The sequence below is a fragment of the Lissotriton helveticus genome, chromosome 1_1 (genome assembly GCF_964261635.1).
Source record: "Lissotriton helveticus chromosome 1_1, aLisHel1.1, whole genome shotgun sequence".
NCBI lineage: Eukaryota > Metazoa > Chordata > Amphibia > Caudata > Salamandridae > Lissotriton > Lissotriton helveticus.
This window is the reverse complement of record NC_136057.1, coordinates 243,871,938-243,892,120: the sequence shown is the minus strand read 5'-3', so window position 1 is coordinate 243,892,120 and position 20,183 is coordinate 243,871,938. Positions and strand designations below refer to the sequence as shown.

Genomic DNA, 20,183 nt, shown 5'->3' with positions numbered 1-20,183 from the left:
CAATGTGGCTGATGGACGTCATCTCAGTCATAAAAGTAACACAAGAATCTAAATCAGAGTTATCACTTGCGGTCTACAGGCATTATCGCTCATCTGTCATTTCACTAGGGTCCCCGTCATCACTCCCTGCTACAGATTTTGGGGATCGACTGCGTCTTGGAATGTTCTTGGCAAAGTCCATCTCCGACTTCGGTTGGGTGAAGATCTTGTTCTTTCAAATCTCTTCTATGCGCAGTTGTGCAGGATACAGCATGGTGTAAGGTATTTTTGCTGCAATGAGGAACTTCTTTACGGCTGGTACTCTTTCCGAGCCTCCTGAACTGCTACTGTAAAGTCAGGGTAGAAGGCAAGGTTATTCCCGTGATGTGTAATGGAGCCCTTCTCACGAGCAAGCCAGAGCACATTGTCACGGTCTCTATAATTCAAAAGGTGGGCAATGATGGGGCGTCGTGGCTCACCCGGAGATTGGCGGCAGCCAGAGAATGGTGAGTCCACTCCATGATCAGGACCTGGGACAACTGCTCTGCCCGAATATCTCACGGAGGAGATTTTCCATCAAGGTTTCCAGGCGGCCCATGTTCGTGGACTCTGGTAGTCCCGTAATGCACACATTGTTGCGACGCGATCTAGCTTCCAAGTCTTCGTTACGGGCCTGTATGACTGCCAGCACCTTTTCCATGGATGTCACTTTTTCATTAACTTGTTGCAGACTGTCATCCGCGTCTGAGATTTGTGTCTCCGCTTCTCCAAGGCATTGCTCGTGTTTGTCCAGTTTCGCAGACATATGATCCATGCGAAAGTTCAGATGGTCAATCTTCCCATCTATGAGCTGGAGACGTGCCTGGACTGAAAGGAGGGTTTTATCAATGTTAGTGAGGTGGTCAGCGGGAGCATCCACCTCAGAACCAGAGGCTGCATGTTGAGAGGCCCGGCTGGTGGTTCAAACTTGAGATGCGGCTGTCTCAGTCCGTGGTAATCGGAGCAAAGCCCCTACAGGAAAACAAAAAAGGAATTGAGTCCCTCTCTGTCAGACGGCATGACACAGGGATGTGAAGAGATGGCGAGAGGAAGGAGGCACAGAGTAGTCTGCAGCACCAGATTTTTACAGTGGACCAGCAAATCGCTACCAATATCAGCAGCCCGATACTCACTAAGTATAAACGCCAGTCAGACAGCAGGTCTCAGATCAAAACCGGGCCAGCAAGGGAGGTGTAGTCACTGCACGTGGCTGGTATAGTGGCACAGCTGTGTCTAATAGGATTGAGGCTGTAATGTTAGTCTGATCATTAACAGGTAGTCAGTGAGTCACAGGTGGAGGCCAGGCAGGGCAGCAATGTCTCAAACACCAGGATAAGCAAAAATGGAGGGCTGCAATCCAGCACGATACCGCCACCACAGAGATGAAAGGGAGGGGGAGCAGTAAATCAGTAAATCAGACCCACATCTGATCAGCACTTCCCAGGGGCGATCTGTTCCTGCAGCGTCACCTGGCCGAACCACCACAGAAGTCACAGCGCCTCAGTGATCAGGAGCTCCAGAAGCATCATGGAATACAAATATGTCGCCAATGTGGGGCCCACAGTTCACTGCAAATCTCTGCTCAATAATGGTGGTGCCGTCCATGCAGTGCGATACACAATGGGGCTGCGCAAGGCCAGTAGCAGACGGCGTCCACAGGCTCTCAGCAGGAGACCGCTCCATGCAGCAATGGTCGCCACAACCCCCAGCAGGAAAGGTAGGTCTGCGGCACTGATACCCGGGGGCTGCAAACCCGCCTCCCAGCACTAGACTGCAGGCAGCCCCACAGAGGCCCGGTCACCGGCCACGATCGGAGAGGGGTAGCCCAGGCTCCCACAAACCCACACCGGCAGGTCGCAGGGCAGGGACCTAAGGGCGGCTCGCTCCCTCATTGCTATTTACACGCAGAAAGGAGCCCACAAGCCCCAAGCCCGCACCACGCAGTCTCCCGGGTACAGGTCGAGTGGCGCAGCGCCCCGCGCACCGACCACAGCCCACAGCCGGCACCCCTGCAGCCTACCTCAGTTTACACAGCAAGGCTAATAACGGCTCGCCGTATTGCCGCTGCAGGCCCGGAGCTGCACTCGCCCTCAATCAGCATCAGAGTCATCTCCACAGTCTGCAGTTGCTGGCTAAATTGTTCCGCACGACTTCACAGAACAGTGCCTGCTGGTATGGCAGTGATCAGAGCCAGATGGTAGAGTATATTGAAAGGATTATGGGCTCGGCCGGCGAAGCTACTCTACAGAGCAGCCATCTTGCAGTCCACCCTCTAGCGCCCCCAATGTGGAAGTCTTTACTTGGGTGCCGATGTGGCAATTCAATTTGAAAGGACGATATATTTGAACAATTCGAAACTTGCTTAACTTAAAGCTTCAAATCCTTCTTTACGGGCCATGCCTCCCAAGAGTTCCATCTAAGAAGAATTAAACCTCATCACCAGGCCCCATCTGTCCTAAATGTCCACTGTCATCCAGCTCGGCTCAAACATACACATCTGCAAAGTGGCTTAGATAATCGCAGGCATTATTTCAGAGGAAATGCGTTTGCCTGAGTGTTAAACAGTTATTCACAAATTTAGCACATCTCCCCAGTCCACCCGCAGAGCTGCTGCTAAACCAAAATGGCCTAAGCACAAGAACGAATGCCCTCTGCCAGAAAAAAAATATTTTATCAGGAGTCTCCTCTTTTGATCCTGGGCCGGGCAACGGCATAACAAATGAAACCATGATTCCCGATAATTGTCGCATAGCCTGCAATTAAGGCTACCCCCGCTGCCTGCCCAACACAGATTAAAATCTCTTATTGGTAACACAAGCACTCTCATATTTATAGGATTTGGTCCCGAGTGTTTGCGTTAATAAGAGCCGAAAAATAATTTGTATGGCTTCCCAACGCTATAGGAATCCATCAGGGGCTGAGCCCATCCTTGACTCTCACTCAACTGTAAATCCTGTTCCAGGAGAACTCTTTCAATTGCTTATTTATGGATGTCTTCCAAGCACGATAAGGGATGGCACAGACCCCAAAAGCAGACTCCTCAGTCTTGAATAACTGAATCACCTCATTAAGTTGGCTAGACCATGGATAACCCATTTTTTCATACATCGATTGCAAATAATTTTTTAAGGAATGCTTGGGGGCCCTTCTACACTTGATGTAATATTTTAACAAGGAAGCCTTACAATCAATCGATTGAATTATTAACCCAAGCTCAAGTGTTAACCTGCAGCATCGGACATGTCGCGGTTCTTAGAATATGCTTCAATATGCTCTAATGAGGCATAGCTCTAATGCTTTGTCCATTGCGCCTGGATAGGCAAATTAATTAATTTATGAACACAAGATTCTTGTATCTTAATTAATTTTAATAGCTTTCATTATTTCATAAGTAGGTATGATACCTCTTGCATATTTAAGTCTTGAATTAAGCCATGAAAGCTGCTATTTTCATAGAAATCACTTTCAATATTGGGGTACATCTTGCAAGACAAACTGATGTTTTTGGCATCTATGCAAATAAGTCCTCTTCAAAGATGACTGACAAAGACAGTCAGCAAGTTATGCGAAGACCATGTTTTGTCCCAATGTAATTTTTATAAAGCAGCCTAGTTCGTAATCGTGAGCACTTTTTTAAACCTTTGATTGTCCAACACAAGCATACAATCTCAATGAAGATATGGAAGAATGAGGCAGCTTATAAAATATAAGTGGTGTGTTTTTCCTACAGTAACTGATGCATTATAATTTCCCTTAAAAAAATTCTGTTTAAGCAGATGTTCAGTAAACTTTCCACTCTTGTATAATAGGTGTTGCAGGTCTGTAATAAGTAAATGGAAGTGGGTGCCAAACAAGACCTAAAGTACTAAGGCTTACATGATGCTTGATATTGCAAGCCTATCCAAACTCTTCAAATATAAATGACTGCCTGTTGTGCACAAGCTGCCAGACTTGAACCTTCAGTTTCCCCTCTCAACAAGAAATTAAGCACTGTGCATAATGGCCAAGAAATGACAAGAAAACTGGTGCAATTGTTTTCCCTGGTGCACAAACTCATATTAGACAATAATACCAATCACAATTAAAGTTGCCATTGCATCATGGCTATTCATGTAGTATTTGACCCAATGTGTTCCTTTGCATAGGGTCTGAGGACTTAATTATTATGTTTGCTAAGTTTCATGCTCTCATTGTTATCCATTCCCATGGACAATTCTGTGTCATCGATAACTCTTTTTGAGTTCAGAAGGGTTGGAGTGACGGATCCTAAGCAGGATGAGGAATGTGCAAAAGGTATGTAAGCTCATTGCTATTTATGAATGCATTGTTTCTCAGTTAAACAAACCCTTTAAGTTTAAACACAGCAATGTTTAAATGCCATGATGCATAGCACCTACTTCATAATAAACTACAGAGCCACCACATAGGGGGCCCGATTCACAGAACTAACTTAAGACAAAATCCTAAACTTACTACTTTTGATATTCACAGAAGTTAGGATTGTGTCTTAAGACAGACTTAAGATAGACTTAAGACAAAATCCTAACTTAAGTCTGTCTTAAGTCTGTCTTAAGACAAACTTAAGACAAAATCCTAACTTCTGTGAATACCAAAAGTAGTAAGTTTAGGATTTTGTCTTAAGTTAGTTCTGTTAATCGGGCCCATTATACCTGGCATCCCGGTGTGGTATCCCCATATTTCTGTCCTTTGCTCCCTGATTTTGCTAAACCTGTATTTATTTTTTCTTTGAACGGGTTTGAACCTTTAGAGTCAGCTGGGATGGGCCACTATAAAATAAAAAAACTTCCAATGTTCCTAAGCTGAAATTATTCAATCAACACTTTTTCGTAAGATCAACTAATTCAATTTTCAACATTCTAACCAAAATATAGGTCAATTTTCACAGTTGTAAGGCCTAACTCTCCATTGATTAACACTGGACTACTCTATTGCATTTAATACAAGGTAACTTCAGAGTGGAATCAGATATTTCTCATTCACAAACAAATGTCATTGAAGATCTGGCGGGCGGAGCGCAGGAAGGTGGTGAAGGGGATGTGGATGTGTTCACTACTACTTTGAGAAAACTTGGTGCCCATTTTAAGGATATGGTTAAAGCAGTGTTGGAGTGCCATAAGTTATTTCAAAGGGTGCAAGGAAAAAATGAAAAGGTAGCATCCTATAAATCCATTTTGAGGGGACTCTCTGCCACCTGTGAATTTGGTGATCTTGCTGATTCCCTTATTAGGGATCAGCTGGTCCGTTGTACCAACGACCATAAAGTTCAGGAAAGATTGTTAACTCTCAGCCCAGAATTAGAAGAAGCTATAGCTATAGCCAAAAGTATTGAGCACACAGCTTTTTGCGTCAAGGAAATGAAAAACAGCAAAGAAATAGCATCAGATGAGAAACATAAATGAAATTAAAGAAGAGGATACAGTTTTAAAAGTAGAACACAAAACCACTGTGGCCAAACCTAAAGTTAAAAAAGAAAGTTTTAGATGTTATAAATGCGGTAATGCCAATCACCTCGCCAATTCTCCCAGGTGTCCTGCCACAGGTGTGCAATGCAGAAAATGAAATAGAATAGGACATTTCTCAAAGGTGTGTAATACCAAAGAGGTAGGCAAAAGTGTGCATGCTGTATATGATAAGCCACTGAAGCTGAAGATAACAAATGTATTTTTCAGTTACACAATAAAGATGAGGTAATCAACTACCTGGTATGTGAAATTCAGTTGAACAGGAAAAATTTTAAACCATTTTCTGATTCTTGTTCCCCGTACACCCTCATTGAAGAAGAGTCTTTTACAAAAATGTTTAAGGAAGAGGAATATACTATGGAGAGCCCAGATGTACACCCAGGGGGGTACAACAAAGATCTAATTCCTCTAGTAGAAATGGTGAAGATGCGCATCACGTTCAAGGACAGAGACACTTATGGCAAAGTTTACATTACTAAAAAGTCATTTACTGGGGTGGAGACATCAGAAGGAGTTAGGCATTAGGCTAGACCCCAACAATGCAGAACAAGTGTTACTAGTTGACAGATCTTTAACTGAACTTCCGAACTTCTGGAAGTATTCTCCGAAAAGTTAGGTGGGTTAAAGAGCTATATGCATAAAATCAAACTAAAAAAAGATGCAATTCCAGTCTCACACAAGACAATGTCCATACCTCTAGTAATGCAAGAATCTATAAAAAGAGAACTAGAGAAGTTAGAAAAGCTGGGCATAATACAAGCTGTAGAAACCTCTGAATGACTAGCTCCGATTGTGATCACTTCAAAAAAGGGAAGTAACAACATAAGGTTGTGTGTGGATCTCAGGAGCCTCAGTGCTAACATTTGGATAGGCAGGTACCCCCTGCCCAAAATTAATGAAATATTATCGGTGATAAATAACACCAAGTACTTTTCGGTACTAGACCTCACCTCTGCATATCATCAAGTGGCACTACATCCAGAATCTGAAATCCTCACCGCGTTCACCACACCTTTTCGAACCTACAAATTCCTGAGAATGCTGTTCGGGTTGGCCTCGGCGTAGCAGCATTTCAAAGGATAATGCAACACCTCCTGAAGGGTACCAATAAATCCATCTGCTTCCAAGATGACATTCTAGTGTATGGATCAGATGAGGAAGAACACAATTGCAATCTAAGAGAAGTATGCACAAAACTTAATGAGGCAGGATTCACTATTAAAAGATATAAGTGTAAGATTGGAGTAGCATCAGGGGAATTTCTATGACATACTTTATCCAGGCATGAAACCAAAATTAGATCTCATTGAAGCAGTTATATATGCTCCGGTTCCTACCAACAAAGAGGAAATAAAATCCTTCTTAGGCCTGGCAGAATATATGTCCAAATTCATTAAAAACTGCGCCCAACGTGTCCAAACCATCAGAGACCTGTTAAAAAAGGAAGCAAAGTTTGAATCAATCAATCAATCAATCAGGTCATTTGTAGAGCGCACTACTCACCCGTAGGGTCTCAAGGCGCTGGGAGGGGGGGGGGTGCCGCTACTGCTCGAACAGCCAGGTCTTGAGCTTCTTCCTGAAGGAGAAGTGGTCTTGGGTCAGGCGCAGATTGGTCGGAAGTGAGTTCCAGGTCTTGGCGGCCAGGTAGGAGAAGGATCTTCCTCCTGTTGTCGCTCTTCGGATGCGGGGGACGGCGGCGAGGGCGTGGTTGGTTGATCTGAGGAGGCGCTTGGGAGTGTAGAAGTTGATCCGGTTGTTGAGGTAGCTCGGGCCTTGGTCGTGTAGGGCTTTGTGCGCGTGGGTGAGGAGCCGGAAGGTGATTCTCTTGTTGACCGGGAGCCAGTGCAGATCTCTCAGGTGTCCGGAGATGTGGCTGCGTCGGGGGATGTCGAGGATGAGTCTCGCCGAGGCGTTCTGGATCCGCTGGAGTCTCTTCTGGAGTTTGGCAGTGGTTCCGGCGTAGAGGGCGTTGCCGTAGTCCAGTCGGCTGGTGACGAGGGCTTGGGTGACCGTCTTCCTCGTCTCGGTGGGGATCCACCGGAAGATCTTACGTAGCATGCGCAGGATGTTGAAGCATGACGAGGAGACGGCGTTGACTTGTCTGGTCATGGAGAGGGAGGAGTCCAGGATGAATCCCAGGTTGCGTGCGTGGTCCGTCGGTTTGGGTGCGGTGCCCAGGGCGGGGGGCCACCAGGAGTCGTCCCAGGCGGAGGGCGTGGAGCCCAGGATGAGGACCTCCGTCTTGTCTGAGTTCAGTTTCAGGCGGCTGGTCGTCATCCATTCGGCTACGTCTCTCATCCCTTCGTGCAGGTTGGCTCTGGCGGTGGCGGGGTCGTTGGTCAGGGAGAGGATCAGCTGGGTGTCGTCGGCGTAGGAGATGATGTTCAGGTTGTGTTGGCGTGCGATGGCCGCGAGGGGGCTCATGTAGACGTTGAAGAGGGTTGGGCTCAGCGAGGATCCTTGGGGTACGCCGCAGATGACTTTGGTGGCCTCTGACTTGTACGGTGGTAGGCGGACTCTTTGTGTTCTTCCGTCGAGGAAGGAGGTGATCCATTCCAGTGCCTTCTCCTGGATTCCGATGTTGCTGAGGCGCTGTACTAGGGTGCGGTGGCAGACAGTGTCGAAAGCCGCGGAGAGGTCCAGGAGGATGAGGGCCGCTGTTTCTCCGTTGTCCATCAGAGTTCGAAGGTCGTCGGTGGCGGCGATGAGGGCGGTCTCGGTGCTGTGGTTCGCTCGGAAGCCGGACTGTGAGGGGTCGAGGGATCCATTCGTCTCGAGGAAGGCGGCCAGCTGTTTGTTGACGGTCTTCTCGATGACTTTGGCCGGGAACGGGAGGAGCGAGATGGGACGGTAGTTCTTGAGGTCGGTGGGGTCTGCTGTGGGTTTCTTGAGGAGAGCGCTGAGTTCGGCGTGCTTCCAGCTCTCGGGGAAGGTGGCGGAGTCGAAGGAGGTGTTGATGATGTCCCGCAGGTGGGGTGCGAGGACAGCGTCGGCCTTGTTGAAGACGTGGTGAGGGCAGGGGTCAGTCGGAGATCCGGAATGGATGGAGTTCATGGTGTGGATGGTGTCTTCGGTGCTGATCGGGGTCCAGGTGCGGAGGGTGGTGGATGGTGGCGTCGTTGCGGTTGTGGCTTGCGTTGGTTGGTTGTTGAAGCTGTTGTGTATGTCCGTGATCTTGTTGTGGAAGTAGGACGCGAGGGAGTTGCAGAGGTCTTGCGACGGGGTGATGTCGTTGTTTCCGGCGTTGGGGTTGGAGAGCTCTTGCACGATGTTGAAGAGTTCCTTGCAGTTGTGTGCGTTGTTGTCCAGCCGGTCCTTGTATGCATTTTTCTTGGTGGCGCGGATCAGTTGGTGGTGTCTCCGGGTGGCGAGCTTGAGGGTGGCCATGTTGTCCGTCGTTGGTTCCCTTCTCCAGGCTTTCTCGAGGGCTCGACAGTTCTTCTTGGAGCACTTGAGTTCGTCGGTGAACCATGGTGTTTTTCTGCTGCAGGATCTGCTGGGCGGGGTCCTCAGAGGGGCGAGTTCGTCCGCGCAGTTGCTGATCCACTTCGTGAGGTTGTCGGCGGCCTGGCTGGGGTTCGCTGAGTTGGCGGGCGGGTGCTGGCTCAGGGAGGCGGTGAGCTGGTCGGCTGTGATCTTGTTCCAGCTTCTTCGAGCAACCTGTTGCTGGAGGTGGTGGATCGTCGTTCTTCTGAAGGTGAAGTGGATTGGCTGTCCAATCACAATAAAGCATTCATGGAGCTCAAGAAAGCTATGGCTGAAGCGCCCTGCATTGGAAATTTTGATAGTACCAAAGACACAATCCTCACTACAGATGCCAGCAATAGAGGCATTGGAGCCACTCTATCCCAAATGCAAGAAGGAAAAGAGAAAATCATAGCCTTCGCTTCAAGGGCACTTAAGGATACAGAAACAAACTACTCTACTATTGAAAAGGAGGCGTTTTTAGACCACAAATCATTTTACATTTTTTCTATTAGGCATACCATTTGTGCTGAGAACAGATCACAAACCGTGGTATCCCTATTTTCCTCCAAGGACATAGAGAAAGCTACACAATTTGAAAAGAAGGGGACCCCTACTATTAATGCATTCACCACTTGTAGGGAATAATATGAACTCTTTTTTTGCAAAGCAGACAGTAGTGAGCTAAATTAATAAGCCAACAAACCCAAGAAATCCATACAATTGAATAAATAAGTATTGTGACATGCAATAACAACTAATAGAAGCAAAACTACTTTTTATGTATAAATTGATTTTTTTTGCTTTATTTAAATCATTTTCTTCATTTTTGATAAACATTTCCTATATATAAATATACATATATTGCTTTAAAAAGTCAGTGATAAACATATTTATACTCCTAAATATATGTGAAGACATACTATATTACAAATAAGAAAAGAGGGGGAAAAAAAGGAGACAACACAAATGACTCCGATGGTACTAGGGGCTAATGGAGTAAGCAAAGCGGTGGATGGAAACTCTACGCGCGTTTCGGCATTTGCCTTCTTCAGGAGTCCGTCATTTGCTATAGGACATTGGACACAACACTGAAAAATAATTAAAAACATATCACAAACTCATATTCTAGTGGAGTTGTACAATTATCATATATACAGTGTAACAGTCTTGGGCTTAGGTCAAGTTTATATTGAAAAACACAAAACAAAATTATCATGTTCATAGTACTCTTGATATTTACATATGATACACCAGGGAGCAGCTTTATATACAAACGAGAATATTACTTAAAAACTCATAAGGTGATCTGTTATACACAATATATATATAAATGCTATGAACATACTTTGATTCAAGAAGATCGTTTAATCCATTACCTAAATGATTCAATGATCTATACATATATAAAAATTAAATCAACTTCATTTTTAGATTTTCTTCCTTTTTTTCTAGAGAGAGAGATATTCCTTGATCTATTATATGAAAGATTGGTATTCTGAACATACATTGATTTAAGGACATGGAGTGATATGATAACTAGTTAACTTAATACTCTGTACATATATACAATTACATCAGTTTCATTGTCAGGTTATCTTCCTTCATTCTAAAGAGAGAGATTCCATGAATAAAATGGATAGCAGAAAAGACAAAAAGGAGAAAAAGGGAAAAGAAAAGGAATCTGGTGTGAATACCTAAGAAGTACTACATAAAGCATTAAGTTATGCTCTTCTTACCCCATGGTGAATGAATAAGGAAATTTGAGCTTTGAAACAAAGGTTAGGTTGGAGATACCTTTGTATTAACTACTTACATAGAAATATGGAGGCACACTATTTTCGTGGTTTTATTCAGGATAGATAGTTCCGCTAGGGGATATCACTTCCATTACTTTACTGGGTTAAGGAAAGAAAAAATTCATAGTATAATCAACCTTGACAGGGATGGAGTGGACAATTTATAAAGAAAGTCCTTTTATCAGTGGGATGTTTAGATCACCGACTTACAATTGAGTTACCTATTACTCTCATATTTTTGGTAAGTATGATACTCTAGCCTCGTCATGCAATATAGATTCACTTACTGCACTACAGCTTGTTTATATCTATCATAATCAGCCTACAGTTTTAATATCAAAAGAGAACTGGTTGTAAATGAGAATGACTATTATATAACATAATAATGTATACAAACCAAACTGACATAGGAAGACATAATATTATAAATTATGTTTATTGTACCTTATTGTCATATAATTCTTATTTATGCGCTTCTTCGTGAACTTGCTGACATTATGGAGTTGATAAAAAAGAACAAGGCGCTATAATAAGTGAAAAGATATGTATATAATATTAGTAATGAGGGGAGAAAGACAAGATGCCAGCGTATCGGTATTCTGGATATACATGAGTAGTTACCCTATAGTAATTACCTTATTCATAAGTAGCTGTGCCTTGATGTTGTATGATGTTTATGAAGAGACAGAATAGGCAATTTGTTGAAACCTACGACGACTGATGTGTCAAATAAGATATAGTTTTGTCAGTTGTCGGGATGAAATTAACTATTATTAGGTAAGAATAGAACTGTATGGCATTTGTAACATTTAAACTAACTATAAATCGCGTACGACCTGCTGCAATTAAGGTAAACGAAACCTATTTACCTGTAAAAAAATGTAGATAGTTCTTAATAGATAACTGAGGGGCTCGAAGTACAGTCAGCCTTCAAAATTACTAATCAGTAAAAATAAGAAAAAAAGACAAAGAAAGCGTTTTATCAGAACTGCATATCGAGTCAAGTTGAGAAATGTAGTTTGTTAGACTAAAGCTCGGAGCATACCTTAACGTCAACAAATGTCATGATATAAACAGGATACCGAATGTTATTAATATGGGGACTGGAAGCGCTGGCAGTCCTTTAAATTTGAGGTATTTGCAAAGAGAGAGAAGAAAGAAAAAAGCATCAGTATATTGAACTACATTTATATAAGACTATAGCAATGCTATTGCTAGCACGAAGCGTACCTTCTCGTCAGCTAGACGCCATGGTGTAATGGGGTTCTGGATCGTGTCCGTCGTCGTGGCCAGACCGAGGGAAAAGATGCCCAGTTTTTTTGCTACTTAAATATCCCCTGTGCTCTTAAATGGAGTCAGGTGTGTCTGTTATCAAAGAGGGCGTGTAGCCGAATAGGGGATAGTTCCGTGCTCGTAGGGCGTCACAAATTACCAGCAGGGACTAATGAAGATGCCCTAGTAGTTCAATAATAGAACTACTTGGAAACGAGAGATATTGGGTATCGCGAGGCGTTTTCCGTCCTTGTTTATAACCAGGAACCAATGAGCACATGTCAGTAGTTCATTAATAGAACTACAAAAAAACGAGAAATGTTAGTTCTCGCGAGATATTATGAACCAATCCGCACAATCGAGTAGTTCTAAGATAGCACTACGTGAATAGGGTGAAGCTATTAATTAACGACCAATATGGTGAATATTTAGAGAGATGTAAAGTAATACTTAAAGTAGCATTACATGTAGATTATTGTATTTATTTAGATTAATTACGGTATGTTAAAGCAAACCGACCGTGCAACAAGGTATGCTATGGTAAAAGCCATAATTTTACAGTGGTGGATCAGTAATGCGGAACAACCTGAGAATATGAGAATATAAGGCTAGCTAGGTGAGCTGTACTATATGGCTAAGGAATAAGAGAGTGTTATATTGTTTATCTGATCTATCAGTCTCCATCATTGTCAGTATGATTGTTCTAGATCTATGAGTCATCGTGCAAGCTAGTCTGAACGTGCAGAGAGGTATGCAGTAGTAAAAGCCATAATTTTACTGTGGTGGCTAGGTGATATGGGGCAACCTGAAAATTCAGGACTGGCTAGGTAAGCTCTAATATAGAGCTTAGGAAGCAGAGAATAATACATTGTTTATCGGATCTATCCGTCTCCCTCCTTACCAGTATGATTGTACTTGATATATGAGACATCATACAAGCTAGTCTTTTAAATTATTGCCTGCTCCCAAGGGATCTCTAAATTGAGACCCGTAATAGTTGTGTCCAGAGAGAAAATCCAGTACACCTCTCTCTTTCTACGAATCTTATCTGGGCATAGTCCTACTCTGGGGTGCACATTTTCCAGGATATACCATCTTATATCCTCCGGGGAGTGACCACATTCTAAGAAATGTGCCACCAGAGGGGCATTGATTTTCTTTGTGCGCACTGCAGATTTATGTTCTGTTATTCTTTTATTGATTGCTCTAGACGTTTCGCCTACATATCCTTTTTGACAGGGGCATAGTATTAAATATACTATGTTTTGTGTTTTACAGTTTGTCATTGTTTTGCTAGAGATAGTCATATTATTGAATACAAGGTCTTTCCCTTCTATAGCTTGTGGGCAAATCTTGCAGTTACCGCATTTGAAATTGCCTGTAACTGGGGTTTCGCTGGTTATACTTCTTTGCGCGAATATCTTTTTCTCTGGCATTCTTGATCTTACAATTAGATCTTTTATGTTCTTGTTCCTTTTATAGGCAAAAACTGGTTTAAGTATGTGATCTTGTTTGGACTTATTCACATTTAAGAGATGCCAGTTGGAACAGATAATTTGTCGTAACTTGTCATCCAGCAAGGAGTGTCTGGTGACAAACACTAATTTGTCATTTTGTTTCGTGCATTTTTCTTGTAGGATGGATTGACGATCAAAAAATCGTGCTCTTTTGAATGATTCCCGCACAAGCCTGTGTGGGTAGCCACGATCCTCAAATTTCTTTTTCATGACTATAGAGCGTTCGTCATAATCCTGTAGTTTAGTGCAATTGCGCCGTAATCTTAAAAATTGGCTGAACGGAATGCTATTTTTTTGAGATGCAGGATGGAAACTTTTATAATGGAGAAAGCTACACCTCGCATTGGTAAATGGATAGTGTCCCTACAAAATTTCAACTTTAAACTCGAGTATGTGCCCGGCAGTAAAAACCGAGTTGCAGAATGTATTTCACTCTTACCTCTAAACAAACATGTTGAATAGACTAATGATAGCTGGAAGTTCTGCCAGTAAATATTCCCGCCATCCTAGAAGAAGAATGGTATTCTGAAATGTCCATTGATAACACCCTAAGAAGAGTGAAAGAATATATCAGTAAAGGTTGGCCCAAGAAATGTAATGATCTTGCAGTTCAGCTACAACCATTCTGGAATGTCAGAGATGAATTATCTCTTGCAGGAAACAATGTGACTAAAGCAGACAAAGTAATCCCCCCAGAAGAACTCAGGAATCGCATCTGTGAAATGGCTCATGAGGGGCATCTAGGCAGAAGCCTTAAGAAAAGCAAGCTCAGATCCGAATATGGACAACTGCATAGAAGAATTGGTAAAGAATTGCCATGCCTGTGGTCTCAGCGACAAGACAAAATGGACTCAAAAAACACCACTAGAACCGGTTCAAGTACCCATCAAGGCGTGGGAAAAAATAGGTATGGATATTATTGGGCCCCTTCAAATTTCAGGCTTACAAGAAAATGTCAATATAGTTTTGATAGACTATTTTTCTAAGTGGATCAATATCAAATTTGTCAACAAAGCAGACACTAAAACGATAATACTCTTCTTGTCTGATGTGTTCACAAACAAAGGCATTCCCCATACTCTCATCATGGACAATGATGTACAGTTAGTTTCTGAGGAAATTAAAGAATTTCTCAAAAGATTGGCTATAAAACATATTTGCACCCCCCTCTATTGTCCCCGTGCCAATGGGTTGGTGTAACGCTGCAACAGAATGATCAAAGAGTCCTTGCAATTAGCAGTGGTTACACGCAAACCCATAATCCAGGCCATTGCAGACACAATCTGGTCATATCGTACCACGGCCTATGACAGGCTTCGGTACCTGTAACGCCATTGGAGTCATGAGGCCTGTGACTACTTTTCCCAACTATATTATGTGGTTGCAGGTTGTGTTCTTGGGAGACCCTCCTGTCGGACACCAGTTCGGGTTTATAAATTGCATAAACTCGATGAGTAACGTGACGGGCTTTTTCACTACGGCCCGTTTGAAGAGTTGATACGGTTGAGATGGGTGGATTGATGGTAAACACGGAGTGATGGATAGCAGGTGTGGATGCATACAGTGGATTTTATATATGACATACACCAATAATATTAACAATTAACGAGTGATATGGGCTTCGAAACCCGAGGGGGCATTTTTTAGAACCCGTGTTAGAAGCAGAGTGAGTGTATTGTCACTACTTGGATCATATAACTAACCACAAGAGTGAGGTCTTGAGGTGATGGGGGGAAGAGATTATATCGAGTGTATTTACAGAGTGCTTTTATTATCTCTGTTTGTTCCCCTCCAGTTAATGTTTTCCTGGATTGCTGGAATCAACCTCGACACGTAACAAGAGGGGCACGGATCTAGGTAGACCGTCTCTGTTCTTGGTGCCCAACAACCGAAATACGGTAGGGCCGTAAGTGACACTGATTGCGACAGTCCTGATGAAGACCGGAGTGACCTTTTGAGGCATAACTAATCGGTCGAAGCATGTTGACTATCGCAGTATGAGGAGGGAAGTCTAGAGAAACATTGTTTTCCTCATTAGACATTACCCATCCTGAGTTCTTAAGTTTTAAACCTGATAGGGGTACCAAGGAACGTTGAATACATTATTTTTCTTTAGTTGGCACCCTTAATCAATTTTAACCACTTCTAATTGACTGCCCCCCTTTTTGTCGGACTATCAGTTTTAGACACTTGGTGATGTGCACAGTCTTTCATCACATTATATGTTACATGTAGTCTGTGTTGAATTATATGGTCGTACGTTTTGTTGTGTGGAATGTTCCAATCAAAAGACCATAAAATTGTACTAACCGATACAACAAATTCTATGGCCGGTTTAGGATAAAAGAAGTCAAAAAGAATGTGGTTATTTTGTCAGATGGTAGGATGTGGAGTATGGACAGATTAGCTTCATATCCTGTACATAGCTGTGACAACAAAGGAGAGCGTAAGTCCAATGAGCATATCAGCATCAGAGTCCAAACGTAGTGACAGGATTATAAGACCACTCAAGTGGCATAGGAACTACGTCATGAAATGTGTGTCATAGTTTTTTCCTTAGGTTAATCCTGTCATAACTGTCTTAAACTGGACTTTGGATCCATTTTGTATTGATACTTCTACAGAGGTTATTTATAAAGATGAGTGTTCTCTGTTCCTTTTGTCCCCCCCCTAAATGTCTGGTTCCTTTCTTGTCTGTTTCACCTTGTGGTGAGGAGGTGTGTTATAATCTCTCCTTCCCTTGTTTTGCCCTAGTGGTCCCTTCCTACCCCCTCCCAAGTTGGTATGGCTCAACCTAGATGACAGGAGTGCACCTTAGAATGTTGAGAGTGAGAAAGCTGAGGAGCGCCAGGTAGGCACCTTAGAGGGATGTTGCCAATAAACGCTGTTCAACAACTATCGCTTGAAGTTTCTTCTTAACAACGTTGTAACTCCACCCCTTTCTCCTATTGAGTGTCCTTATGGTCCTTGGATTAAGGTAGGAATTGATATCATGGGTCCTCGTGAGGTTTTACCCCCTGGATGCAAGTACAATTTGGTACTTACGGATTATGCATCAAAATGGCTTAAAACAAAGTTGGTTAAAGAGGCTAGCTCGACCAGAGTCATTACATTTTTGAAAAAAAGTGTTTCTGCAGGAAGGCTTTCCGGAGTTCCTTTTTCTGATAATGGGTCTCAATTTGTAAGTGAAGAGTTTGAAGGATTCTTGACCTCCAGTGGTGTGAAGCACTTAAGGAGTTCTCTTTATCATCCACAAATAAACCATTTAGTGGAAAGGGTGAACCGTGTGTTGGGTGAATGCTTCAAGTGGGCAGTGGCTGGAGAGCATGACATTGTCCAATCTCTAGAGAGGAGGCTATGGTTTCACAGGAGCATACCTCATTCATCCACAAAAGTTTCCCCTTTTGAGCTTTTAAGTAAGCGTGGGCTGAAAATCTGTTCCGCTCGCGGAATTTGCGAATCTTTGGCAATTTCGCAGTCCGCGATTCCCGCAAATTAGTCAACAAATTCGCAATTGAAAAGCTGGCTGATTTTTTTGCTTGGTCGCGCTTCAAAGAAACAATCTTGCGCGCGCGGCGTTGACTTACCGTGATTCTGAGTTCGCCGAGTTGTTTTTCCTCCCGGTTTGCGTGCGCTGCGCTAATTTGGATCTAGCTGCGTGATCGCGCAAGACTTTTCGACCGCGAGTATGTCATAGCGGTCCGCCGTCTTGCACTGCGAGAGTTTGAGAACACGACTACGTCATAAGGGCCCGCAATCACGCATCGCGGGAGTAAACAATTGCGAACACGTAGATGCGACGCGCAGCTGACTTCCGGCGGGAGATTTGAACAGCTCGCTTTCCCGAACTTGCAAAAATTGCAATTCTGCACAAAAAATCTACCGCAGGCAGCATAAACCTTCTGAAAATGATGATTTGGATTAGAATAACTCCTCAGATTGACATTTGGCTGCACTTGTTGGTGCAAGGAGTCCATTTTTTGGGGGGTGGGATGAAGGAAGTGCCCCAGAGTCTCCTACTTTCTGTTCCTGTCCAGCAGGCTCCTCCCATTGCTTTGTCCATGTCCTGGTCACTTTTCATTTGAATCTGGAGCTGGAAGGATTACTTTTTGTGGCTGCTGCTGGATTTGTATTTGAGGACTTTTTGTTTGGATCACTTTTGGATTACTTTTGGATTTGAGATTTTAACAAGTAAGTTGGTGTTGTTTGTTTGGGGCATTGCAGTTGCTGCAACTACAATTTTTTAACTTTTTCACAACTTTAAAAAAAAAATATTGTGGATAGGCACAGTATCCAGTAGGCCCAGGGTTAGTCATGGGTGCATGATACAACTGTTTCTGTGAGTTTTGTTGAACTTAAATATCATTTATGTCATGGAATTGAATAGCACACTGTTATATGTGGATTTTTTTTTAAATGTTGGGGTGCGTGTAAAGACTCTCTCTTGAATTTAAACATCATTTAAGGCATGGATGGCATTGGATTGTGGCGATTTGTGTGTGTTTTTCAATTTTTTGGGGTGTTGTTGGGGCCTGGCCATGTGGGTGGGAGCCATTTTGGGGCCTGCTCCAGACAGGGCCTGGCCATGTGGGTGGGGGTCAAGGGGCCATTTTGAAGTCAGGCAGTGTGCTTTGTGCCATAGGCCTGCACCCAGTCTGCCTTCCTATCTTTCACCCATTATATGCCCAGGTGTAGTCAGTGGTGCATGGACCAAGTCTTTCTGTGGTGGTGTCTTGAATTTAAACATCATTTAGGGCATGGATTGCATTGGATTAAGGTGATTTTTGTGTGTTTTTTTATTTTTTGGGGTGTTGTTGGGGCCTGGCCATGTGGGTGGGGGGCATTTTGAGGCCTGGTCTATTCAGGGCCTGGCCATGTGAGTGGGGGTCAAGGGGCCATTTTGAAGCCAGGCAGTGTGCTTTGTGCCATAGGCCTGCACCCAGTCTGCCTTCATTTCACCCATTATGCCCAGGGGTAGTCGGTGGTGCATGGACCAAGTCTTTCTGTGGTGGTGTCTTGAATTTAAACATCATTTAGGGCATGGATGGTATTGGATTGTGGTGACTTGTGTGTGTTTTTTGATTTGTGGGCTGTTGTTTGGGCCAGGCCATGTGGGTGGGGGCCATTTTGAGGCCTGGTCCAGGTGGGGGCCATTTTGAAGCCGGGCAGTGTGCTTTGTGCCATAGGCTTGCAGGCAGTCTGCCTCCTTACATCCATTATGCCCAGGGGTACTCAGTGGTACTCGTTCTAGTGTTGATGCAAAGGCCGCAGATGGTACGCAAAGTTCAGCACCCCTGTATGACCTTGAGTGGATGGTGCAGGCCTATCTGGATGACCCAACAGAGGTCTACATTTATCGAACCCATTGCTGTATTGGTATGGGAAAAGGGGTCCACGGCCACCAACCTGCCTCTAAATGATTTGTCTTGCCCACTAGCAAGCTTGTCTTCGGAACGTATTTTCAGTGCTGCTGGTGCCATTGTAACTTCAAAAAGGACCCGCCTCTCGCCCAAAAATGTGGAGAGGTTAACAATGATCAAGATGAATCAGCACTTCATACCACCAGATTACAAAATACGTGAATCGACGCAGGAAGAAGAGGACACCGACTTAGGTGACGGAAGTTCTTCTCTGTTAGCTGACCTACTCCGGTCTCAATTCACAGAGTTTGAGGACGAGCTCTACTTCCCTGACACCTAGGCCTGAAACTGACTTCCTCTTTTTTTTGTCCTGATTCCTTATTCACGTTTACTCCTGTGTGTCTTTATTTGTTTTGTAACTTTTACCACAACAAAACTCTAATCACAACAAATCCATCAGCAGCATTGTCTTCGTCTTATTTTCTTATTGAAGGTGCCGCTGTCTGCAATCCTGAAGTTCACAAGTTCACAACTCAATCATGCTCCTCTATCCTCCTCCTCCAGACTCCCCCTATCCGTTTCCCTCAAGGCAGATGGCTGGATTAAGCAGAATGAAGAAACTGTCGCTTCGTTGAAGAGTCCCCTCAAAAGAAGTTGGACTGGAATTACTGACTATATGCTGATTGCTGACAGTTACTTCTGAAATTGACACGAGAGGCTGCCCTGTGGGCATTCACTTTAAGAACAGGATGAGGACAAAAAGTGGAACAGGTAATGAATAATGAGATGGCATGCAGTGGACAGCACTGGCTGTCTGGCTCTGCTGAAAGCAATTGCTGTTTGTTTGTTGTGCATGAAATGAATCATCATATGTTTCTGTTATTATTTAATCTTTTACACACTAAATATAACTCAAGTCTACTCTGTTTTTTTACCTTGTTTAATTCAAATTCTACTTCTACTGCAGGGGCCACTACGTTGCATTTTTAATATGCAAAATGACCTTGGACTCACTGTGTGTGTAGACTGCGACTGCATGGACAACATTGACTTTACCAATATACCATGATGATGATGAGTAGTCTTGATGATCAAAGTTACATAATATCTTTTTTCTTTACAGTCACTCACTGGGATGGATGGATGGATGGATCATCATCATCGGTTTACGGAAGAACTATAGACATTTCGTGAGTGGCAAACAGGTAAACCAGTCAACAACAACTACAGTAGAACTAAATGTCTGTCTAGTCGTGGTATGGAGTGGTC

The 20,183-nt window shown here is 43.6% G+C and overlaps 1 protein-coding gene across 1 annotated transcript in view; it reads left to right on the top strand.

Annotated features, from left to right (window-relative positions):
• The first annotated feature begins 1,545 nt into the window (after nucleotides 1-1,545).
• The window catches only part of LOC144761559 (uncharacterized), a 73,837-nt gene continuing 55,199 nt past the window's right edge, over nucleotides 1,546-20,183 (top strand). The window contains exon 1 of the mRNA XM_078646865.1: nucleotides 1,546-1,735. Within this exon, the coding sequence (XP_078502991.1) occupies nucleotides 1,546-1,735 (190 nt within the window). The remainder of the gene's footprint in view (nucleotides 1,736-20,183) is intronic.